Genomic DNA, 25,361 nt, shown 5'->3' on the forward strand with positions numbered 1-25,361 from the left:
AACAGGAATAATGAAACTGCAGAGGCTTACTGAATCCAGAAACTGATCAATTTCCCTGTTTGAGTTCCGTTGCCCAATTTAAAATAATAAAAATAATAACAATAATAACAATGCTAATAGGTTACTATGGATATACCTGATTTAAATAAAATAAAGTAGGAAGAACATAGAGGAATAAAGAACAAGAACGAATGAGGTGCTGTTCTCTTCTGATGTTCAGATTTGGATTTTCATGATTCACAAGAGACAGGCTGGAACGTTTCTGTCATGAGTTCAAGCTGAAGATTTCATTGCCACGTTCAGAGCTTAGAGGCTTTTGTTATTTTAAACAACCCAAAGATTTCAAATCCTCTTAAAATCATCTGAGAGGGGAAAGGGAAGAAATTTGTTGAAACTTGCACTTGAAAGCAGTGGAGATCTGTATGGATCCCAAATTTCACTTTGTATAAGTATATAGGAGCACCTATGGAGGAGGGGTTCTTTGTCCCCTCCACATGCAAACTGAGTTGCACATCAATCTCTAGAGAGAGACAATGGTATGTACTTCCATAACGGAGCAAGTTTTAAAAGTACCTCTTCAGACAAAAATATCTAGGAGTTTTTCAGGGATTTTTTTTTTTTTTTTTACAGCGAAACTAGTCCTGGTTCACAAAACTCAGCTTATTGCACCAAGCAGTGAAGGCATTTGTTTTCCAAAGACACAAACAAACCTTGGATTGAATTTGCTTGGGAAATATGTGCCAGCCTTTTTTAAAGATGCCTCCCCAGCAACAGTGGATTTTACCCATCTTCAATTATTTTTTTTTTTTGTAAATAACAGTCCTAATCTTGCTGTCACGGGGATGCCCGAGTGGCATCCTTAGTGGGACGGAGCATATATAGCAGATGGGATGCTTGACTCCTATTTACTTTGGATGCTTGTAATGCCTGTTCCCCTCTACCTTTGCCTGTCGTTGTGTGCACACAGATGCAGGCGGTTGGTTGCAGGATGAGAGAGGGTGCTGGAGAGAATTGTTATCTGACTTTTAGAGACCCCCAAGTTACAAATGTAGAGGCAGGTCTTGCTCTCACTGCAGTCCCTGAGGGTCCTGCAAATGATTTCAGTGGGGACACAAATGAATCTCTTCTGTTGGAAAGTCTGAAGCTTAAACAGACCAAATTCTGCCTTTAGGAGTGCACCTTTTAAACCGAAGAAGGAAAACAGGGCCGGATCCTGCATTTTATCTGTTTAAAAAACCCAAACAAACAGTGTTTTTCTTCTGCTCTGGCTTGCTGGTTCCATGGTAATTTTTTTGGGGTGGGGGGAGAGGTATTGTTTTGATTTTGTTTATTTTAATTGAAAAAAGGTGTGGGAGAAAACTGGGCCCCAGCATTTGGACTGTTATCTAGTACATTTAACACTTGTAAAGAGTTGGAAAAATGAGGGACTCTGCAGGAAAAAAAAACCCACACAAAAACAAACTAAAAAACCAAAAACCAAAAAACCCACAGACCATTGACTGAGCAGGGGACTCCAGGGAAGGTTTAGAATGTAAATGTTGAGGAAATCTCATTTTCTGAATTCACTCCTGGAAACATCAGCAAGTGACAGCCACCAAAAACAAGGGGACACCAAATGTCTTGAAAACATAGCAAAATCTGCATTACTTTCGCCTCTCTCCAAAAAGTCTTGGGAATGGGGCTGGGGATAATACATTATCCTCTTAAGCCTTCATTTCACTGCACCCTCAAATATACCAGTGTCATGGAAAAGAAAATCAAGTGAATAAATGTTGCAATTTATATATATTTGAATGGATAACAAGAACAATTTTACTGTTTGCCATAAATGAAAACCCCCACCAAATAATTCCTCTGATTGAGGTTCTGAAGCTCTGTTTATGGCTGCAAAGTGATTTGATACAAAAAAAAATTACACATTTTGAGTTATTATATCACCCAGAAATTTGATGCCACTTAACTATGTAATTTTCAGAAATGATATAAAACCACTGCAGAAAAATATTCAGGGAAGCCCAAAAGACCTCTTTTTATCTTTTTTTTATGGATCTAAAATGAGAACTCGCAGAGATCCTTGCACTGTATGTGAAGGCTGAACTGCCACCTCGGGAGCTTTATTAATATGTATGTAAATATGATCTGGTTAGATCCTGTGTTTCTGTGTCTTTTCACAAGGTGGAGCGGCTAACTAAGCCGATGAGATCAACGCCCTGTGTTTATTCTTTTCTTTTTTTCTTCCCAAGCAGCAACATTTAAAGATTCAAAGAGAATGCAGATAGCAGCCCCATTTTTGTCAAGATTGTCTCAAACCAACCTTCCTTCCTTCCTTCCTTCCTTCCTTCCTTCCTTCCTTCCTTCCTTCCTTCCTTCCTTCCTTCCTTCCTTCCTTCCTTCCTTCCTTCCTTCCTTCCTTCCTTCCTTCCTTCCTTCCTTCTCTCTCTACCCCCCCCCCCCCCCAACTCCCAGGTCTGTATCAAAAAACAATTTACTTCTAACTTAGCATGAGCCTTCTCAGTAAATACTGGGAAGAAACTAAAATCACATCACACAGAATCTGCAGCTCAAATTTTTCTTCCACTGAAAAGTTATTTGAGCAAATGGGGAGAAAGTGGAAATGCATTCGAAATGTGTCCAAGTGACACATCAAGCTTATCCTCTGTGAGGATATTGGGACTTCCTCTTTACACTGAAGCCACTGTTATTTATGTGTCTATATCCGTGCCAAATTTTAGCTAAAGACATTGCACGATTTCAAAAAAAAGAAAAGAAAGAGAAACCCAGAAGCTGAACATGTGTGTGCGGAGACTTCTTGACTCAGCACGCCTTGTTGTATATAGGATAAAATGGAATATTTAACATCATATTACCTTGTTTTCCCCTATGAGAAGGATGGTGTTTCTAGATGAGAACTCCTCAAATCCCTGGTATATTATGAAGACAGAAAAGATTATTACCTTAATACAAGATATTTTGTGCAAGAGAGTGCTTTTTCCCCCCTAATTTAAAACAAGGGACTACAGCACCTTTAAAGCTAGGGAAAAGCTTGTTCTCTTCTTGCAGGTTATGCTCCCATTTTGCCTGTTTTTGTCTTTCTTTTGGGGATTTTTGTCTTGGTTTTTTGGGTTGTTTTGTTGTTACGGGGAGCTGCGGCTCCAGGTTTGCAGGACGGTGGCGGGAGGCCGGCGCTGTGCCGCAGCCCCCAGAACGGCGGAGCCGGGGGCCGGGGGGCACAGGCCCCTTTCCCGGCTGCGGGCGCTCAGCACGGCCGCGCAGCCCGGGACAAAGCGGGGCGATGTCGGGGGCCGCCGCAGCCGGGGCAGCCCCCGGGGACCCCGGCCCCTCTTGCGGGGCTGCTGCCACCGGCTGCGGCGGGGGGGGAGAGACACAAACGCGGGGCCAGCGGCAGATGGAGGCGGGTCGAGGGATAGGTCAAGGTTAGAAAGAGCCTGCTATTGATCTGGCTTTGAACGCGAGACAGGGAGAGCAGAGAGACTAAAGGGGGAGCTGTGAGACAAGACATTAACAGCTTTCAGTGCTAATGATCACAAGTGCCAGACAGGGGAGGAAAGAGGAGACTGAGAAATCACTTTGGAATTTTTTTTTTTTCTCCCTATTGGGATGTATTTTCGGAGGAGGAGGAGGAGGCAGGCTGGGGGCTCACCCCCCCACCGCGGCCCTGCCCGCAGCCGGCGAGGCGGTGCGGGCGGGAGGGGGCTCCGGCGGCCCCGCCGTCCCAGGCAGCCGGGGCGCCCGCCTGGTCAATCATTGCCGGCCCTTATCTCCTGCTGTCAGTGCCCACTGGCAGACACTGGTTAATCAACAGATGATGCCCAGTAACTTCCCGATAAGCTGCCCTCCGAAGGGGTGCAGCTTCCTGCAGCTCGCTGAGAAAGGGCCGCAGCCGCGGCGAGCCGGACTTCGCACCCCCGAGGGTGGAAAGTGACACCCCCCCACAACCCCCCCGTCACTGCGGCCGCAGCCTCGCGGAGTGGCCCGGCCGCGCTTTGCACGGCAGGCACAGCCACACAAAGCCTCTCGGCCTCGCCAGCCGGGAGGAGAGGAGGGATCAAAGGGGGGAGAGGCGGGAGGTCAGCCCCCGTCCCCGCTGACCTGCCCGGGCCCCCTTCCCCGCGGGTGCGGAGGCCAGCGGAGGGGAGCCCCTTCCCTCTGCCCCCCCGCGAGGGTGCCGCATCCCGGCCCCCGCAGGCTCGGACGACGCTGCCCCGCAGGGCCGGCCCCGGGCGCATCCCCGCGGGGCCCGGGGGCCGCGGCTCCCGTCCCTCCCCTGCCCGGCGGCGCCGAGCCCCTGCCATCTCCACGCTCATTTTCCTTTGCAGGACCCTGCAAGAAAACCCAAAGCGCACACGGCGAAGAATCTAGCCAGCTTAAGCGCCGTTAAATGTGTTTTACGCGTTCGCCGTGCGTTAATAGAGGCGGAGGGCTGAGCCGGGGCAGAGGAGGGCACTGCAAGGCTGGCCCGGCGCCCACCGCCCGGCCTGGGAGCTGGGGGGGGCCCCGGCAGCCCTCGGCGTGCCGTCGGGCCGGGCTCCGGGGGGCCGGGGGCTGGCAGCGCCGACATGCGAGCTGTGAGCGGGCGGGCGGGTGCGGGGAGGAAGAGGCAGATTTGCTGGAGGAGGCGAGAGCGTTGCTGTTTAGCCAAATTCTTCTTAGAGCTGATTAAGGGCACCGAGATGAATTCTGGTCGTTCCCCCCCAAGGCTCTCATGCGATTTAATACCAAAAGATATTCATTTAACGTGGAAAGTAAATGACACGACCGCAGAGCGGCTCTCCTAGCGTGCTCCGGGTGGAGGCTGGGTTTCTTGGGTTTCTGCTCCATCTGCTTTCAAGCCCCCAGCCCTCCCCCTCTCCCCATTCCCCTCGCCCTGTCCAGACCTGGTGCTGAAAAGCTGTTTGCACCAAACAATTTCCTTGTCTGGGGGAGAGAGAGAGAGGAAAAAAAAAAAAATAATGGCAGGATATGGGCTGGGAGAGCGGAGGTAGAGGGGGAAAAGTTGGTTTCCAAGAATCTCCCAAGTTAGAAGCGCACGCAGTTGTGGGCATTTACCTGCGTGTGAAATAGGAGGAAAAGTGCACGGGATGCGGTCTCTGGGAACTCGGCGTCTCTCGATTCGTGGCTGAGACTCTAATTTCCCCAAGGAAAAATCCTCTCTGCCAGGAATTTAGGGGAAGGGGGGGAGTGGGAGAAGAAGGTCGGAGCGTGTGTGCGGATCGGGAGTGTGTGCGCGCGTGTCCCGCTACCATCACACTTCGGGTAGGGAGAGAGGAGGGAGGAAAAAAAAAAAAACCGCTCTCCCCAACCCACACAGCTATTTGTGGTGGTGTAAAACTGTTTGAAAGAAATGCAGGGGGAACGTGCTCGCCGCCGAGGAGCTGCGGCGGCGCCCGGAGGGAAGAGCAGCCCGAGACCCCTCGGGAGCTGCCGCTCCCGGGCGCGGACGGCGGGGAGCGCGACCCAGCGCCGAGCCCGGACGGCGGAGACCGGCCGCCGCAATGAGTAACGGCGAGGCGGCGGCACCGGCGGGCAGCGCGCCGCAGCCTCCCGCCCGCGCCTCCCTCGGCCGCCGGCCGCGGAGCCCGGCGCGGCGCAGCGCGGCCCCCGGCAGCCGCCCCCGCCCCGAGCGCGGCCGGGCCGCCCCGCCGCTCCCGCCCGAGCCGCCCCCGCTGCGGCCGGCGCCGGGCTCGGGGAAGTTTGGCCGTGCGTGAGGATGCGGATTTATTCCTCGCCCCCCCCCCCGCCCCCCCCGCGCCTCCTTCGCTGCCGGCGCTCCGCGTAGCCGAGAGAGCCGCGCTGCACAAAGCCCGGAGCGGCTCCCGAGCGCTGCATGTGCCTTAGTTTGTGCGCGAGTGTGTGTGCGTGTGCGTGTGTGTGCGAGTGCGGGTGTGTGCGAGTGGCGTTTCTTGTTCTCTTGCAGGGTACAATGTTAAAAAGCCACCGCTAGTCGCCCCCAGTGCTCCTACTCTCTGGGTCTTTTTGTCTCTAGTGCAGATTAAACGTCACGTCCGCACTTGAACTTGAATTTTATCCCATTGTACAGAGGCAGCCCCAGCCATAGAGAGACAGAGCGCTCCCAGAGAACCAGGACTCCGCCATCTTCACATTGCAATATATAATAGTAATAGCCAGCACCAGCCCAGCTGCACTGGGGGCTTCCTTCCTTCCAGTCCCAGTGCCAGGCGAGGGGGGAAGAGTGCAAAGTGGTGCAGGAGCACTGGCAATCCAAAAGCACCAGGGCAAAGCAGTGCCACTTGAACTGGGAAAGAGGAGACACAGTTTTGGCTACCCCTTTTCAAAAAAATTCTATATATCTACCCAGCAAGGGTCAATTTCTGAAAAAGATCTTTTTTTGGCAATTTTTGTCTGTGGGGGCAATCCCAATTCTAGTACTTTTTTTGATATTCCTGCTTTTTTTCGCTTTTTAATTTTTATTTTTAATTTTTCTTTTCTTTTTTACCCTCCTGGTGGAAAAGCGCACTTGCCAATTTGCCAAGCACTCTGGAAAGAGGGAAAGAGAAAAGTGTCACTGGCGGTGCATATCCTCCTAAGTTCAAGAAGAGATCTGGAAGTCCAAGTGGCAGAAGCAGTGGAGAAAAGACAGAGTGTGTGAAAGAGAGAGGAAAAAAAAGAGCAAGAAAGAGCTTTTCCTGATGATGATGATGATGATGATTTTTAATTGAGAGGGGATCCCATCCAGTGCACCACAGCAGCAACAAAAAGGAGGCTTTTTTCCTTTTTTTTTTTTTTTTTGAAAGAAGAACAACTCGATAAAGAAGAACAAGAAGAAAGAGGAAAAAAAAAAAAAGAGGAGGAGGATCGCCCCCCCAACACATCCCCCCAAACCAGTGCAGCTCTCCAGGCGATGCCAGTGTAAATGCCAGGGCAATGTCCCGTCGCAAGCAGGGAAACCCGCAGCACTTGTCACAAAGAGAGATTATCACACGTAAGTTTGAACTTGGAACCAGACCGAGCCGAAATCGAGGAGCAAAATTAGGGAAGGGGAGGAAGCCGTTGGGGGGGGGTGGTGGGGGGGAAGAGACTCCAGGAGCAACCAAAGCTGGTAAATGACTTCAGAGAGAGGGAGAGGAGAAGGGAATTAAAGAGGGGAGGGGGGTGTGTGGCTAGGGGGGATGGGCTGGGGGTGGAGGGGGGGAGAAGCCCGAAGTTTGCTGTGCGTTTTTGCAGCGGTGCGGAGGTGAGGCGGGCAGGCAGGCGGCGTGCAGCGGGGAAGGCGCTGCCGGCGGGGAGAGCGCGGCGTGGCGTGGGGCTCCCCCGGGGAGCGGGTGCGTGTGCGGGGGGCGGTGGAGCCGGGCGCGCCGCTCCGGGCCGGGCCGGGCCGCGCCACCCCGCCGGGGCTCCGCCGCTCGCCGCCGGCCCCGCTCCTCGTTCCCCGCCCCGGGAGCAGCGCGGAGCGGTGGGAAAAGTTGGCCGAGCGCCTTGCCTCGGCGTGACAGCCGGGCCGGGCGGGGGGGGGGGGGGGGGGGGAGGCGGATCAAGGTGGGCAGCGAGGGGGGAGAAGCGGAGCGGCCGCGGGGGGCTTAACGGGAAGCACATGGAGGCGGTGGGCCGGACGGGGCAGCGCGGCCCGCCAGCGGCGGGCGCCGAGCCCCCCGGCGCGGGGACGCGGGGCAGGTAGATGGGCAGGCTGCGCCCTGCCCGCCCCAGGTGCATCGCCGGCGGGGGAGGTAACTCCTCCGAAGCGGGGGGAAGGCAGGATCAGCTCGGTTAGGGCTAGAGGCAGGGCAGGGGCTGCAGAGGGGCCGGGGGCGGGCGGGGGTGTCTGTCGGTGGCGGGGGGCGCGGGGAGAGCCGAGGCGGGGGACGGGGCTGGAGGGCACGAAATGCGGGCCGGGCAGCGGCACCGGCTCGGGAGCCGGGGCAGGAGCGGAGGCTGCACTTTGCCGAAGCTCCCATTGTGAAATGAAAACACACACATATCCTCCCCCCCCCGCCCCCCCCCCCCCAAAAAAAAAATAGGGAAGGAAAAGATAAAGCGGGGGGAGGGAAGGAGGTGCCCCCCCCTCCCCCGCTCCAGCATCCCCCCTCCTCCCCGTTCCCACCCCTAAAGCCCCGGGAGAGGGGCGAGCGCCTGCAGGCAGAATCGGGGGCAGGTCCCCGCGCCGGGCGCCCCGCTCCGCTGCTCCGCCGCTCCCGTCCCCGCGGGGCTTGTGCCGGGGGGGTGCGGGCGCCTCCCGGGGCGCGGGGCTCCCAGCGCTCCCCGCTGCTCCGCCGCCACCGGGGCACGGGGGAGGGGGGGGGTGGGGGGTCCCCCATTTCCCTCCTATAGCATCGGACCCGTTTGGGGGGGCTGGTAGAAAATGCCCGGCGCGCCGTGGGGAGGTTTGAGGGGCGGAGGCCGGGATGGGGTCCCGCACCCCCCGGGAAGGCCAGCCGGACACCCCCCCCCCCCGCAAGACGAGTCCGCAAGTTGCTGTGCTGCGGGGGGCGGCGGCGCGCACGAAGCCAGCCCGGGGCTGAGCCTGAGCCGCGGCGGATCCGAATATTTATGTTGAGATTTTAAAGAATTTAAATAAATAAATAAAATATTCCCCCGGCTTCTCTCCCCTCCCCTGAAAGCCAAGAATAGGAGCCATCTGCCAGGAGCATTTGGTGCTTGCGAGCTCCTCTCTTTCTTTGTTACCGGTGATAAATTTCTGTTTGTAAGATTTCCTTGGGAATCGAGATATATGTGTGTATATAATTTTTCCACCTCCTGTGAGATTTTTTTTTTTTTCGTAGCGGAGGGTTCTGCGGGGACGGTTTGGGTCCCGAAATTTCAGTTTCTTTCGCTCTGTCTTTCCCTTTTTTTTTTTTCCTTTTTTTTTTTTGGTGTGCGCCTTTATTTTTTAACCCGTTCATCATCCCCCCCCCCCCCCCCCCCCCCCAGCCCATCAGCTGGTGGAACACAAATGAAGATGCATCTGGTATTCAGCTCTTTCTGGGGGGGTTTGGTTTTAATTCATTGTTATTTTTGAGTCAGATTTGCATCACCATAAAAGGTGGATTCCCCCCTCCTCAACTCCCTCCCCTTCGTTAATTGCATTTTTGTTTTTAACCATCAGGTTTGGAAAATGAGTTTCCCTTTTTTGTTGTTTTTTTTTTTTTTTCTTTTTGTTTTTTGCTTCTTTTTTAGGAAAAAGCATCAACAACCTAACCCCTCTAAATCGCCCTGTGCAATTTCTCCCACTTCTTTTCTGTCTCAGTTGCGAGGAGATGTGGGGTGTTGAAAGGGGGTGTGCGGAAAATCTGGTTTGTTGTGCACGTCTGAATTTGTTTAAAGGGGTGAAACATTTCTTTTCTGGCTGCTGTTGCTGCTGGGGGGGGGGGGGGGGGAGGTGGGGTGGAGAAGAGAGCCAGGTAGGTTTGTTCTTCCAATTTGATTTCCTTTTCTGATCGCTTTACTTGAAAGTAAATAATGAGGCAGGAGAGCATTAAAAGGTGCCGAGGAGCTGCGTGTACAATGGGTTTAGCGGGGAGGCTGGGGAGGAATGGAGAGCAGAGCGGTACGCAGCTTCCCTCCCTCCCTCCCCTCTTGTATTTCTCTATCTCTCCATCCTGAGGAAGCTGGCGGAGAAATCAGGCTGCATACTGAACAGTGGCAGAAAAAAATGAAGGTATCCAGGGGAGGAGGGGGTGGGAGCCGGGGGGGAGCTGCGGCTGGGGCTGGGGTTGGGGCTGGGGGAGCAGAAGCGCAGGCATTTCAGCGCACAGGCGCTGAGCCTCAGCTGCAGGCTGGCAGGAGGGGGGGTTCGCAATCCCCGCACTCCTCGGGAAGGTGTCATTCGTGGGGGCAAAGCAGCCGGGGAGACTGTCCTCTGCGAGGGGGAGTTTGGAAAGTAGCGGGCAACGGAATGGGAAACCGAAACACTGACAACAAAATAAAGGCAACCCCAAGCCAAGCCCCCAAAGCCGGGATGAATTGATACTGTTTCCTGCAATCTTGCATTTGTGGCGTGTTTAGCTTGGGCTTGTTTTCCCCCCTCTCTCTCTCCCTTTTTGGCATCTGTCAGGAGAGTTGCATTTCAGGATGGACTGGAGGTCTGTGCCAGGCAAGGAAAGAGAGATTGGGAGAGAGATGGGGAGAGAGAGAGAGAAGGGTTTTCTGACACTGCTCAACTGGAGTTTATTGGGTTTCCTGCTCTTGGTGTTCAGAGAAACGTTTAGATCCTGAGTGTAAGGCAAACAAACAAACACAAAAAGCAGCAATGTAGTTGTGCTCCAGAACTGCAGCGTCTCATTAGCACAGTGGTTTTTAAGACTGCAGAACGGAGTGGCCTGTTTGCCCTTGCCAGGCTCACCCAGGCAGCCAGTAATGGATGCATGTGCAGGACAAAAAGACGGGAAACACATGGAGAGAAAAGAGCAGCTCTGGACCTTTCTTCAGAGGTGGTGGACAGAACAAACTTGGTAGCTGAGCTCACTTAAATGGGTGGACAAAGCAAAAGAGGCAATCATGTAGAGAAGAGGAGGCTAAGCTGTTGAGCTGCTCTGTGAAAAGAAACGTTATTTTGGTTTGATTCAAATTGCTGATTTTCCAGCTTAAGATCTTTTTTTAACTTGAGAAATCTGTCTTCAAACTAGCCCTGCATTTTGCGTTTGAAGGAAATGTGAAAGGCGAGAGCATGTGAAAAGCTCGCTGATAGCAGTTTTGCAGAAGGCGGCAAAGCAAGAACATTTCTGTAGAGCAGCAGCAAAGATTAGGAGAGAAAGGCACAGTAAAATCATACAATTCCAGGTAGAGAGCCAGGTTTCCCAAGGAGGCTCTTCAGTACCTGGTCAACAGGTTCCCTAGGAAGAGTAATAATTTCCTTTCTCACTTTGTATTTGTACGTAGTCATTAAAAATAATAATTTACAACACCCTACAATTTTTTGCATGTCAAAGTTTTGCAAATTGATTCAAGGAGCTTCTCTTAAAATGCATTTAGATTTAGTGCAATTAATGCACTTTTTCCTACAGAAAAAAACCCTACAGCGATATAATCAACGCTGATACAAAGAGAATGTAAGCTGTGACTGAAGAATTAGAGAGGAACTTCTTATTATTTTGGAAATGGCTGACTTTTTCGTAATACCCGCATAGTTGTGCACAGAAAAGCTTAATGTGCTTTTAAAAGATGTTACATATGTTAGCTTTAAACAGGACAGGAAAAAAAAAAGTTGTGTGCTGTCGAATTCCAGGTTGCCTTTCATTTGAATATATTTGTATTGGAATTACAAGATTAAAAAAAAATACTGGCACATTGTCATAGTTTCTGGTCTTTTAAAATATTTTGTAAAAACTGGTGCAGAGTAACTAGCTTGTGGCTCTAGGTTGTTTTGTCCTTTTTGTTTGATGTGCGCAGTGGCTTACATAGACGTACAGTGGGTGAGAAATCATTTTGCGTTTTTTTGCTGGTCGGCAGATGCAGGGCATATTTTGTCAGGCTTATTTAAATATTGAGAAATAAAAGTCTTCAAGACTTTACAACCTGGCTGCCTTTAACGGGAATGGTTGGAGCCTTTGTCTTGCACAAAATGTATGTTTCTCCGCAGAACAAAGGGTTGTCTTGTGACATATTTGACAATAATTATGACTTAGAGGGGTGCGCGCTCGTAGAAGTGGTACAAATTATTGATATCAGTTACCGACTTCAGTTGACACCTCTTCAGCGGCTCTTCCCAGGGCTGAGCTTGCTGCTAGCCAACCTTTTCCCTAAAAGATGCCTCGCACCAGACGTTCGCATCTCTTCCACATTTCCTACCTGGCCTGCTTTGCGCTCTGTGGTGTTTGTTGATGGAAAATACACTCCGAAATAAACTTTGCTGGCTTTTTTGGTTGCCTGGCAAGCCTGCCGTGAGCCCCGGCTGCAAGTGGCGGCTGCTGACGACTAGGGGGAGCTCATAGCCCGTGTCATGGCAGGGCTGGCTCCGGCCCTGCCGCCGCGGCTGCTCGGGATGCTCTGCCCGGGGAAGGAACAGCCGCGGCGCAGGCAGTTTGCGCTGCTGCAAAATGTTTTCAGGGTAAACTTGTAGCATTGATTTTTCATGCGAAGATCTATATGGCGCTAGCTGAGAGGCGCTGCGAGCGAGGCGAATCTATTTTTAGCGAAATCGCGGCTGATGAATTGACTCGGGCGGACAGGAGTTTTTAATTAAAATTAGTTTTTAACAATGCCTTTTATTGTCAACATACACCGTTTAAATTCTCAATTTGTTGTTGTCAGATAGCGATCGGGGTAATGATACCTGTACTTGAGCGAGTCTCTGTGCGCGGGGGGAAAAGAACCCCACGGAGATCCGCTTGTTTGTTCCAGTGGATGTAAAAACACAGAGCGAGGAAGCTGGAGTTCTGGGAGAAGGTATGTACAGCAATAAAGCAGACATACAGGTACATAATGTGGTGCTGATTACATGTCAGAAAGCCACATGTACCCCTGCTGAGAGGATTTGATATTAGATAGTTTACCGTACTTGGATCTTCAGGTCCTTACAGCAAAAAAATTTGCAGTTCCTGCAAATGCAAATAAGCATTTTTTTCTAGAGAAATAAACACGAAATCACATCTGTCATGTAGAAGTTGCTTCTGAGCAGCTCACAGGCTGCTCTGCCGGGCTTGTGCTGTTCTCTGCTGCAGTTGGCTTGCACGTCGTGGACGGACTTTAGCGGGACACTTTCTTGCCCAGACATATAATTTCGCGGCATACACATGGGAAGCTTTGATCAGTGAATGTTTATTTCACCCAACCTGAGAAATTAATCAAGTTATGGTATTGTTAACATAGCACAAGTGTCGTCTTGTTTTTAGGGCGCGATATGTGCATGGAGGTTATCCCGTGACAGGAAAGCATGCTTTATTCTAACCCGAAAGAGAAGTAAATTAGGTCAGACAAAAGATCAGGGCTGTCATCAGCTGTACAAAAACCCTTCACTCTTGGGTAGAGAGGGCCAGCAATTTATCTGATGATTTCTCTACTTCATTTAATGTTTGAATCGAGCTAGCTGGAAGCATATAGACAGCAGCCAGCTCGTTTGACAGACCGGTAAGCTGAAGAGAACAGTGCCTGGGCCGCTGCTGATGCTAGCGTTCCCCAGCCATGGGGAAAACCTTCCCTTCTCCCCTCCCGAAACCTCAAACTTTGCCGATTGTGGCTTTACTTCCACGCCACGACTGTTAACTTTTACCAAGAGCAACAACGATCCCCCTCTCCTCCCCCCCCGCCCCCCCCAGTCGCCTCTGTCCTCCCAACGCATGCACACCCATGCTCCCCTTCCTCCGGCTCCCTCCTCTGCCTCCCAGCCGTCCCAATCCCCCAGGATGAAGCCTGGTAGAAAAGTCTCCCCGCAGAGATCTGCTACCCCAAAATGTCTCTCTGCCTCCTTGCCGGAGCATTTCCTTCTTTTCGGTTGCAGTTTTGTTTCTCCAGGGTTGCGTTGCAGTTGTCAGTTGAATTCGGTGTCCCCTCGATAGCCTCCAGAGAAAGCACGCGAAAAAATACACAGGGGCTGGGGGTTACCACCTGCTTTAAAGTTAGCGATTCCATAAAAGCGTTTGGTGAAACATCAGCATTGGCTGTAGACGGATTAATATATATGTATCTTTTTAACGAGCGAGGGAGAAGACATCAATAACTGCGTGCATTGATAAATGCATGATTCATTCAGCTGCTCTTACTAGAGCACCTTCCTCTTTCATGTTTATTTACTTTCTTAAAATGTATCTGGGCAGGCTGCACATCGTTCCTCAGCACCCACGGTTACAGCCTCAGAGGCAGTTGTGCGTTCAGCTCCTGAACATCAGTTAAATTTGCTCGCTGTCTGCCCTCCCTCCCAAAAAGCTGTTGCTTGCTTGGTACTGTAAACCCTTGCTGGAGCTTTAAGTAGCAGCTTTTTTTTGTTTGTTTTGTTTTTTTTTCCAAAGGATATATAAAAAATGCCTAAAGCAGGCTATCCGAAAACAAATTAAAGCAGAGGGACACACTTCATGCGTTGCAGGCACGCGCCAGCAGAAGGGGGTTAGAAGAATATCATCATTTTACTGGCAAAAGTGACACCAGATCGGGGATTTGATTAATGGTGCAGCATTCACAGGGACTTAGTTCTGTATTTTTGACATATGCAAGTCTTTTGTGTAGTTGCCTCAGTGCAAGAAATTCCGTTGTTTTTTTTTTTCCCTGGAGCAGCTGATAATTTGTGTGTGTGCTGGATATGCCCAAGGTACTTTCCAAAGACTAAGCACTAGACAGCACAGTATAAAAAAGGAATCCAAAGTTAAGGGAGAGGAAAAAACACACTGGTTTACTTAACTTTTTTATGACCCCTTTTACTAAGCCACTGGAAGAAGCCATAAATTCGCTGAATGTTATAATGAATATGCTTCAATGAAAGTAAAAAGAAAGGCTTAAGAAAATTGTATATGAGCAACAGTGTGCCATACACAATTGAGAAACACAGTCTCTTCTGAGCCTGATATTTAAGAAAAGAACAGAGCTGTTGTGTGTTTAATACATGTTCAAAACTAATTACTTAATTCTGATCACGCCTTTTAAATCCTTGGGTAAGAATCTGTACTTCCAATATCCTTTTCTACGCCAGTTAAAAGCCTGTACCCAAATACTGCTCCTTCTCCTTTTGTGGCACCGAGCGCTCCTTTCTCGCCTTGGTTGTCGTTTAGTTTTAAATAAAACAAACGTATTCATGGGGGAACAAAGAATGCTTTTATATCACATCATCGCATCCCATTTTATCTGCGGAGATTTACAGCTTCTGCAGTCTATAGAAGAGCCTATGCATTTTCCGCTCTCAAAAGCAGTAAATATTTTTTTATGAACGTATAGTTTACTTAAGAGAAGACACACCACTCCCTTCTTTAACACTGTACATAGTTTCTGATGAAATGACATTGACAAGTGTTGGAGATTCACGCGGATCCTTGGATATTCTTGGCTTTTGTTCTGTTTGGGTCTGGCATGGTTATTGTGTCGTTTTCCTTCTTCTTTTCCTTAAACCCTGATGTGTTGTCCGGCTCTTTGTGGTGGTGCTCGGGCTTGCTGTTTCTCAGGTGTGTACAGAGGGTTAAACTGCTTTCTGAGAGATTTGGGCTACTTCTGCAAAAGGTGTCTGACTACCGATGTTGCAGGAGAGTCCTGTAACTCGCAGCTGTGCATGGGTCTTGCTAAGGCGCTGGAGCAAAAAGGGTTATTTCCTCCCACCCTCCCTCCACTGCTGGGTTCTGGTCCCCTTGCTGTCGGTACCCAGCGGCGGTGGCTTGGCGAGCTGCGCTGGGGCGGTGGGCTCCATCCCGCCGCTGCGGGCAGGTGTCGGTGGCCAGCCCGCGCCAGCCACCACCACCCGCCGAGCTGTGCTGCCGTCCGGCACGCGGGGACGGCGACGGCGGGCTGGAGCGTGGCGGCGGATGACCGGGCAGCGGCAGCTCGGCAGCTGCAGTGGGGCCACGCGCGGTGCGGTGGAGGTTTGCCGCTGCTCCGGCCGCCTTTGTGCACTTTGCACATGCCGGAGAGTCGCTCGGAAAGTGAGGCAGAGCTGCGGGCTCCTCTGTTTCTGGGGCTTCCCCATCACGTTGCCTCTTTTGGCCAACTCAGCCTCAGACTTTTATTTAAAAAAATATAAAATACTCTGAACAATTATTTTTCAGTGCTCAGGAAAATTAAAAATTGATGGCAGATAAGCGGTGCCTAGTACCGCTGAGTGTGATGCTGATGCAATATGTAGGCATAAGCTCAACTCTGCACCTTGCAGCTGCAGGGAGCTGCGGGGAGGCTCTGGAAACAGGTTATTGATAAACTTCGACGGTGAGGAGCCGCATCGCCTGCTTTGAGCAGCGTTAGTCTTTGTGCAGCAAGGATCCTGACACCGATCTCGGCGATAACCCAGCTAGAGAGTGTGTGATCAGAGCTATTTCCGTTAAGCATGTTGATATTACAGTAAATGTGACATGTGGGTGTTGATTGAAGGGACATCATTTTCAGGCCTGCTTTGGGCCAACACCCTGAAGAGCAAGTCACTTCGTTGTGCTCGCTCCCCAACTAGGCTGAGCTCTGTCTGGATGTGCCTCCAAGACAGCAGCGACTGTGCACAGAGAATGGCATGTTTGGTGTGCTGCGGCACGCTTGCGGGTGGCTTCCTGTGCCTGGGCGCCAGGAGCCGTGACCCATGGTAGACCCCAGGCAGCCCCACCTTGTCCCAGAGACAGGTGACCCCTGAGGTAGCCCGTGCTTCGCCCCTCAGGTGGACACAAGGGTGGGCAGTGGCTGCAGTGGGGTGCTGGGGCAGGCAGGGCACCCATCCACCATCTGTGGCAAAGGCACCGGCAGCGCTTGCCTTAACCCCCCTGTTATTGATTTGTGCAGAAGCCGACCGTGGAGGGGAGGTTTGACACGCAACGCTTTGGCCCAGCACCAAACCATTCCCCCTTCCCCCTTTCTCTGCCTCCTTTTGATACCGCGGGATGGGAAAAATAAGGAAGAGAATAGGTTGGCAACTTTCAGATCCCTTCTTACCTTGGTTCTGCAGTGCAAAAAAAATACAAGAAAATAAATTACTGCTGCCTGGACCCAGCCTCACCCAAACCCCATGAACAAGCATCCACAGTTTTGTCCTTAGAGGCCTTAGAAATGCTTTTTAGTAACACAGTCTTTTTCACTATTAATGGGTAGGATTTTGAGACATCTGACAGGCAGAAAGTAGTTAGCATGTGCATTCGCTTTAATATTGGGCATGAGAGTATTGTTTGCATGGGGCACATATGCTCTAATGATGTCACCAGACTGAAGTAGGAGCGCTGGTGGTTTTGCAACAGCGCCTTTATGGAATTAAGGAGTTTGTCCACTGTATTTTGGCGTGGTAGGCAGCCAGAGAGATTGGAGATGCTGCTTAGGGTCCAGCAAGTGTAATGCTTTTCAAAGTAAAGAAAATGGTTTAGATCGTCCGGTCGCAATAATTTCATGAAGCCATTGGATAACAACAGTGTCACTCACATCCCCGCAGGTCGCCCATCCGCAACTCACTGTGCTCCCTCGGCAGGCAATGCCGAGGCAATCCTCTTCGGAGGAATCTCTGGGTGCAGGAAAAATGCCAGGCACACCTTAACACACCTGGAAGAACCAGGGCACGAGTCCTGGCTGGAAACAGCTCGTTTGCATTTTTTTCCTTTTCCCACATAAGGGAGATGAGATGTTTTCCATTTTCCTTCTTTGTGTGGCTTGATTTCTCCTTCTTAAAAAAAAAATAATTTTAAATAAATGCTCATGAGGAAACACCCTCCTCGCCCCAAAACCAGCTACCAACAAACAGCAATAAAACCACAGAGTTAAATTCAAATAATGTGAAGCGACTCATTTGAAACCCACAGACACAAGTGGAGTCAGAACTTTAGATTGAGACTGGCCTAAATTGCCCCATTGGTATTAAAGGACTCCTTAAACGGCCTAAGATCTTGGCTGTTGTATTAACCAGGCATGACCCGATGCATTATGGGCTGGACTTGCAGGCTTTTTTCTCTTTTCCTTTGTGGGTTTTAAATCTCTCCTGTAATGTTACTTGAATGTAGGTTTTTAATGGCTTAATTGAGTCGTCAATAGGAAGCCTTTTCTTTTTTTTTATTCCGAGTAAAAAAAAAATATTATGCAAATTGACATGGATAAAATGCATTTGAAGACCTATTCAGTATTTTGTTTTTCACTCTTTTATGTCTTGTTTTCCACATCCTGAATAAGGGGATGTAATATAGCTCGAATAAGGGGATGTAATATAGCTTCTGCATTGTTGGGTGCACGGCTGGTCTCATGCTTGATGATTTATTAAGCTCAAATCAGAAATAGAGTCGAGTAAAAAAATCTTTTGATAGTTTGAAACCCAATTACTACTGATCATGAGGGCTCGGCGTACCAAGAAAACGAAAGGCTGATTTTAGGTAATATGACGACTGCCAAAATATGAAGGAATACCAGATGTTGTTTTAAAAAAGTGCCATTGCAGAGTCCTTGGAAAGAGAGAGTGAGCGAGTGTAAGTGAAGAGGCATATGTGGATTTAACTAATATTCAAATGAAGTGTAGAACTGAAAAGAAAGAATTCGCAACAGTTTAGCTGTTTAAACCTCCTTCATGTTTCCGCAGATGCCTGGTCAGGAACCTTATCAAATGCAGCAGTTTTGCTACATTTTCTGAAGAGCACAACTGAAATCGCAGGCAAAAAAAAAAATATAAATCCTCACATCAAAAAGATAATAAAGTTGAGATCTGCGATTTTCTTTTTATTTGTTACATAAATGCCAAAATTTAGCCTTTGTAATTTGAGAGACAGACTTTAGTCTGGAGACTTCACAGGAATGTTAGGTGAAACTAGTAACAAGCATTTTCCCCTTCTGCCCCCTTTTTTTCTTACGACCCTTGGTTTGGTTCCTGTTTTCGTGTTGTCTTTTCCAGCTCTTTGTCCCATCTCCTGTGTGTGTGTCTGTGTGCCTGTGTGTGCCTCTCTGTGTGTTGTTTTTTTTTTTTTTTTAATATTTTGACACTCTATTAAGATAGGAATTCTTCCTAGAAATAGCGTGCACATTTCTAAAGGACCCTTTTCACAGTCCTTTTCTTTTGGCTCTAAAATGATGTATATGTAATTGGTAATTAAAGGTGCAAGCTCTCTTCAATATAAACAATATTGCTCAATGTTAGATCATTAAAGGGAACCGCAGCACTAAATAATTACCTTTTGCATCGTGACACGCTGTTTGCAGGCATCCCCTCCCTTCCCAACAGTCCCTGTTCAGCGCAGGGTTATGGTTACATTTTCACTAAGGCAAGGAGGCATCTTTTCATGATATAAATTAGTGAATTAATGACGTAGTATTGTCTTCAAACCCCTTTTAAACTTAGATTAAGGGGAAAAAAGTACTTAATTGTTTTCAGAACGAGTATTGTGTTGTGTATTTGGTAAGCTTGCTGTGAGTTAGGAAAATGAAGCGTTACCGTGCCCATCATTTGCTGCAGCAGGATGGTCCGTGCCCAGGCACTTCTCTGGGGTCCCAGTCCTTTTCCTGCTGCGGCTGGTGCTGCTGCTGCTCTCTGCTTTGCTGTTAGTGAGCTCTGATGCAACTCGTAATACAGCTGGTAGATACACCGATCAATTATTTATTCTGGAAGGCGAAAATGGGGGCAATTCTTTTTCTAAACTGCCTTTTTCAAGGCTCAACTATTTTTCTTGCCAGGTAATACATTTCACCTTCTACCTTGTGTCCCTTTCCTATGTGTTTTTTTTGCAATTTGGTGAAGAGCGGGACAAAAACTCCTTTTGTTTTCGGCCAGGAGGAGAATCCAGATCTGGATTATAACATCTGTTTATCTCAGACTCATTTCTTTTAGATATTTGTGTGACTTGCTTTCCCCAGGAAATCCATAAGCAAACCGCTCGGGCTAATAAAGAACATTTTTCCTCCTATTCCTTTAATCCTGATTCGATTAGAGGTCTCACTCGCTGATTTACATACTGTTAGTTCCTCTGTTTTGTTCAGCCCAAATCCTACAGTCCTTGCAGAGGCAAAACAGCCTTAGGCAAAAGTCAGTGGAAATTTTGCCCGAGTAAAGACCAAGGTTTGTATGATTTGGCAGTTACATGGCAGAACAAGAGAAAACAAACCAAAAAACCTGTTTTGCCCCATAAATGGATTGTGATCCATAATTACTTTATAATGTAAGAATTATCTTCAAAACACCCATTAAAAACGCACTGTGTTTTGTTAATTGTGAAATGAGAAGTTACTTATTTCTTAGAAACTGATGCCGGTCACTCAGAAATGGTTTCCCAGTCTTTGGGGGTAATAGTACGAAATCGATCAGGTCCATGGGCAAGATTTAAACAAAAAGCTTTTATTAACCTATATAGCAACTGCAGGGGTATTTGACATCAGGAAAACGAGTGGGAGATTTCAGGCTCAGCCAATATTCTAGCACATTAAATAAGTGCCTCATTCTCTTTCCCACTGCACACTCTTTTGAAACCCCTTAACTTCTCATGAGACCGTATCCTGCTTGCTTACTCTTGCAAACAGTTTACTGTAATTCGTGCTAATGGGTGGTCATTTCACCTTGACGGTTTCTTTGTAATGGGACAAGGTGGTCCTAATTTTGTATGCCATGTGGAGCCTGATCCTGCTTGTTCGGAGCATGCAAGGAATTTTTCCCCCTCTCTCTGAAATAGGAGGAGAGGTTTGGGTGCATAAGCTTTGCTGGATGGGGCCTTGGCCAGATGGCTGGGAGATGCAGTGGGAATGAGAAGGTGGGAGAAAAAGAGAGGAACTATTTCAGAAAGTGACTCGGGGCTTGAACGTTTGCAAAATGGCTCTTTGCTGATATCCTTGCAGCGCTGGCAGCAGTAGGAAGGAGCTGTCAGGAAAGCTATGCCAGGTCAGCCTTTCCATTTAGTTTCAGGCAGGCTTGGTTGCAAAATATATTGAAATCATTCTGGGAGAGTGGAAAAGCTGAAAAATAAAAGAAAGATCTAATCAGGCTTGGCTTCTTCGGGGGGGTGGGGGGAGGCTGGGCCTCTTGTGATGCATCCTTCAGAGTCTGTGAACATTCAAAGCAATCTCTTTCTCTTCTCCTCTCGTCCCTTTCCTCCCTCTTTCTCCTTGTCCATGTAAAGCAGAGGCTGACCATGTGGAACCGGCACTCGCCGACGAGGATGAGAGCCTGGCAATAGCAGAGCCGGGCGGCATCAGCATCGCCGCAGGCGGGACAGACCCCGACTTGTTAACCTGTGGACAGTGTCAGATGAACTTCCCGCTGGGAGACATCTTGGTTTTTATAGAGCACAAGAGAAAACAGTGCAATGGCACTGGTGGTGCCTGCTATGAAAAGAGCATGGATAAGAGCAGCCCTCCCCCCTCCTCACGCGCCGAGCTCAGGAAAGTGTCAGAGCCAGTGGAAATCGGGATCCAAGTCACACCCGATGAAGAAGATCGTCTTCTCACGCCTACAAAAGGAATTTGCCCCAAGCAGGAGAACATTGCAGGTACAGCATGTTTTACACTCAATCAACTGCCTAGGTAATCTTTTAATGAGAGCCCTCTAGAAAGTGCCATGGAACAGAGGCTTCAGTAACAGGTCTTTATAGGACCCATCGGTCTGGAGGATCCTCATGGCTGCGCAGGGCTCAGCAGGGCTGTCCACTCCGTGTTTAATTCAGTGTAGCTACCTGCACAGGGCCAGCTCCTGGAGAGAGGGGCCTCTCGATCTCCTGGGAGAGCCAAGGGGCATCCTGTACACGTAGGAAAAAGCAGAAAGTTGGGGTCAGAAACCATTTCAGGAGTGTCCTTAAACAGGTGGCAGTGGCGGTGGGATGGGGGACTTCGGTGAGATGCTCAGTTAGGTCCAGTTCAGATCCCCTTTGTCACATGCAGACCCACTGGGAAGGACCAAATCCCGACCCCACTGAAGTCAGTGGAAAAATCCTCTTCCCACTGACTGCAGTGGGAAGAAGATTTGGTTGTGAGGGCTAAAGTAGGGGTTCAGTAAGTCCTTGCTTGTTCCTTCCGCTGGGGTAGACGTCAGCTTCCCGGTCTGCATTGCTGCCTGTGCCACCTGTCCTGGGCTTCTGCAGGTGGCTGGAGTTGGGTGGGCAACACCTCCATTCACATGCACGCCCCAAATGGGGCTTTTGAATGAGGAGACAAGAGCACGGGCTGGACCAGTGAGCAAATTGCAGGCATTTCTTTTTCTAAAACTCTCGTAAGTGGTGTAGTTAACATTTACTCAGCGGACCTCCCTGGCTCAGAGGTGGGCAGGCGGGCGATGGTATCCACCTGGGTTGAGCTGCTGTGCAGCAGTTCCTGCACAGTGCCTGGCATGGGGCCGCTTCCGTCACGCAGGGCGTTTCTCCCCTCTGCAGCAGTGTGTTCCTCTGCAGCGGTGAAAGGAAGGCTCTGCTCCCTGCTAGTGAGTGGAAGCTTTATGTTACACAGCAGAATCTCCCCTCAAACAGGCCTTTTTTGTTCAAATTGACTATATCCCGTACAGAAGACCAGTGGCAATTTGTCTTTGCTGCCCCTATCCTGATTTCTCTAGGAATTCTCCTATGGGATTAGATCTGATGGTCCAGGATCCTGCCTGTAGTACAGATGTTCCCATGAGGGGATCCCCAGAAGACCTGTGAGAGGCTCCTATCTTTAAGATTAAAGCTTAAGAGATTCCTGCTTTTAGCACTGGAGGTCTCTGAGGCAGTCCCCAGCATCTCTGATGGGCTTGGCTATCATGTAAATGAGGATGTGGGCTTTGAACCGCTGCAGTCTTCAGATATCCAGATTATCTTCCCTCTTAGGAGAGGGCATATGCCACCCATTGACTACCTTGTTGTCTTATAGGAATCTTTTTTGGGTGCAGTCACCATCTTGGTATGGGGCAGCTGGTAGCTTTGGGGCATTAGCAGTGGCAGCCTGTGCTGTAGCGTTTTAAGTATCCCTACAGTAAGACCTGACCCTGTCCTTTCCTCATTCTTTTTCAGCTTTCCCCATGCTTTTTCAGCTTTCCCCATCCTTTTGCAGTTCTGAATGCATTTCTTGGCAAAGACTACCTCATGGTGTAGCAGCTTTGAGGGCTAGATTTCCTTCCCATTTGGTGGGATCAGACGAGAAGTATTCAGGACCTTCTCCAGCCTGCTGAAGGCCTCCTCAATAGTGCTGAGCACTCAATAGCTGTTGATCTCTGTGTGAGCTGATGGTACTCAGCCCCTTGCAGAGGGTGCCCACTGTTTAGTAAAGTTGGTCCAGGAGACCTGCGCTGTAGTTGCAGTCCAGATGTCATCTCTTACTTTTCCCAGGTTCAGTCCATAGTGAAATACCTCAATGGCTATACCCAGTGCAAAGGGTGCCATCCCATCCCAGCTTCTGGGGGTCAGCATCACTATAACTAACGCTTTTGCCGTGCAGAAAGTCTGCTGGTGGAGGGGGTGAAGGGGATGTTCACATGTGGAAAAGGCATAAAAAAAAAATTAAAAGCCAATCTGGAGCACCTAATCTCTTTCAGACTAAACTGAATATCAAATGAAAATATGTAGGAAAGATTTTGAATTGAGAAAAATAAAAGGGTTTATCATTTGATTGGCATTTTCTCAGCAGTGCACGGAGATAGGGACATCCACTAAATAGTGCAGTAATAATGCTTTCTCAATTAGGAGCCCAGCTCCGAGATAAAAAGGTGCAGTGTCCTTCCATATTTTTTTTTAATAGCAGCGGATAGTTTTCAATAGTAGGATAAAAGCCTCACATTACAGCCATGGAGGGTAGCCATGAAAAACCCACAGAAGTCATTCACTGGAAAGGCTTTAGTGGGATATACCAAACCCCTTATTTATATTTCAATAGAAAGGCTTTCTGCATTAGCCAAGAAAATCAGAATCTGCATTTAACATTAAAGGTATTTCCCAGTGAGCGGCTGTAGAGCATTGTTGTTAGATTTGTTAAAAAAAGAGACTAAATACGATTTCATAAAAGGGAAACTTAATCTCTAAGGCAGCTTTCTCCCACCCTGCCACCCCCTCCCTTTATTTTTTTATTTTTTTGGTAATAATGCAACAGCCTACAGTATTTTTACTTTATATGTGTCGAAAGATATTCTTAGCCTTTCTGTACTGCGACAGGAAGAATGAATTTCTTTATTCCACCAAGAAATATGTAAAATAATCCCTTAGAAGTATGGGGAGATATGTTTGTTCAAAGCATTTAAAATGTTATTTTAATCAAAGGCACAAAACACTCTACATGCTGTGTCAGCTAAAGGAGACCATTACATTTTAACAGCAAATCATGCTCTTTTTCCCCCTCCTAGCCAGCCCCCCCCCACTTTGAAACTAACTTTTTTTTTATTAAATAAAAAGGCGAAAAAGATTAAAGAATAAAAAAACTTCAGTGGCTCAAATGTATAAAGTAATTTAATATGGTGGAAGCATTAATTATTTTAGCTTAATTGAATTCTGAGGACTGCAGTAGTTGCATTTTTGTAGACAAGCTCTGTTTATTATTTCTTTGTGTAGATTAACAGTAAAGGAAACATAGATAACTTTCAGTTATTTATTGTAAAATAAATGTGTCAATCCATGTGTAAAGCAAGCTGTTCAAAGATAATGGAGTCTTTATATTTGAAGAGGGAAACCAGAAATCACCCACTCGCTGCTCCGGCTCCCTGAAATACGCTGCCACCGCTGCTGCCCTCAAATAGGTTTCAGCTCCTTTCATTGGTCTTGTGTTATTTTTGTAGACCTTCTTATTTGGTCAAAATTATTTGTGCGGCCTTCTGCGGTGTGACTAAGCTGCCAAACCTTACAGCTTCCCATGGCTGAGTGTAGCGAGGGTACGTCAAGCAGGGTACGTCAAGTGCTGCGCTGGGCTCTGACATTGCACCTCGCTTCCCTCTGGGCATGAAGATGGTGGGATGCTGCACTACGCTGAGCATTCACCCTGGCGCAGGGTGCTCTGGGGTCCTGAGGTCTTTCATTCCCTCTTTCTTTTTGCCTTCCTTTCTTTCTTTCTTGGTAACTCTGCTTGCTCTGGTCACTGAATGCCTCTTGACTACATAACAGACCTTGTGCCACTTCGAGGGAGGCAGGTGGAGCTCAGGGGTCTGCAAGAATTTGCATGCATGCAATGCAGATCTCCAACTGACATTTCTAGATATCAGTAGAGACAAAGGCAGCTTTATCTCCGCAATCCGCTTTTAAAGACCATCTGATAATGAAGTCTATCATCTTTCCCTGACTGGTAACTTGCAAATCCATGCTTTTCAAGGCGCTTTCACTTAGTTACTACTGTCTGTAAGGTGTATGGTAGCATGTTAGCTGGCACTGGGAGGACGTGGCTTGCTTAGGAGCAGTTTGTCCTGTAAAGTTTTCTTTTTTCAAATTGGCTGACCTGTTTGAAAATCAGTTCTGCTTCTCGTACAGAGGGTGTGATAGTATCAAACAGATGTACCAGATATTGTTGCACAGCAAAACACAGCCAGGCCAATGAGTTGTCTAGGAGTTATCAGTCACTGCTTCTTTTACTTCACCGCTGGCAGGTAGTTTGGAAAAAATTAGACCACAGTTGTATTTTATACTTCTTTTCATCTTTCATATTTATCAGATCTTGGGCATAACCGGGTGACCTGTCCTGGCTGAAGAAGGCCCTGGGGACGTGGCTCCTGCTGTCCTCTGACTGATTATATCTCCTGTCATCCTTGCAGCCCTGATGGGCTCATGGGCCACCAGGCTGTTCTTCAGCACTGCTCTCTGAAACGATCCAGATTAAAGAAAAAGTACTACTTGGCTTGTTTCTAACACTGAATGGTTTCAGAGAACCCCAGCAGAGAGGAGGGAGACTCGGTG

The 25,361-nt window shown here is 48.8% G+C and overlaps 1 protein-coding gene across 5 annotated transcripts in view; it reads left to right on the forward strand.

Moving 5' to 3' along the window:
• Positions 1 to 6,903: 6,903 nt before the first annotated feature.
• Positions 6,904 to 25,361, forward strand: part of BCL11B (BCL11 transcription factor B) — a 90,542-nt gene continuing 72,084 nt past the window's right edge. For 2 of the 5 annotated variants that reach the window (XM_059819678.1, XM_059819682.1), the window contains exons 1-2: positions 6,904 to 6,961; positions 20,649 to 21,017. In XM_059819678.1, coding sequence (XP_059675661.1) covers positions 6,904 to 6,961; positions 20,649 to 21,017 — 427 coding nt within the window. Of the gene's footprint in view, positions 6,962 to 16,199; positions 16,221 to 20,648; positions 21,018 to 25,361 lie in introns of those variants that run through there. The other 3 variants (XM_059819681.1, XM_059819683.1, XM_059819684.1) reach the window with 2 other exon arrangements.

Source organism: Gavia stellata, chromosome 7, assembly GCF_030936135.1.
Source record: "Gavia stellata isolate bGavSte3 chromosome 7, bGavSte3.hap2, whole genome shotgun sequence".
In the NCBI taxonomy this organism is placed as follows: domain Eukaryota; kingdom Metazoa; phylum Chordata; class Aves; order Gaviiformes; family Gaviidae; genus Gavia; species Gavia stellata.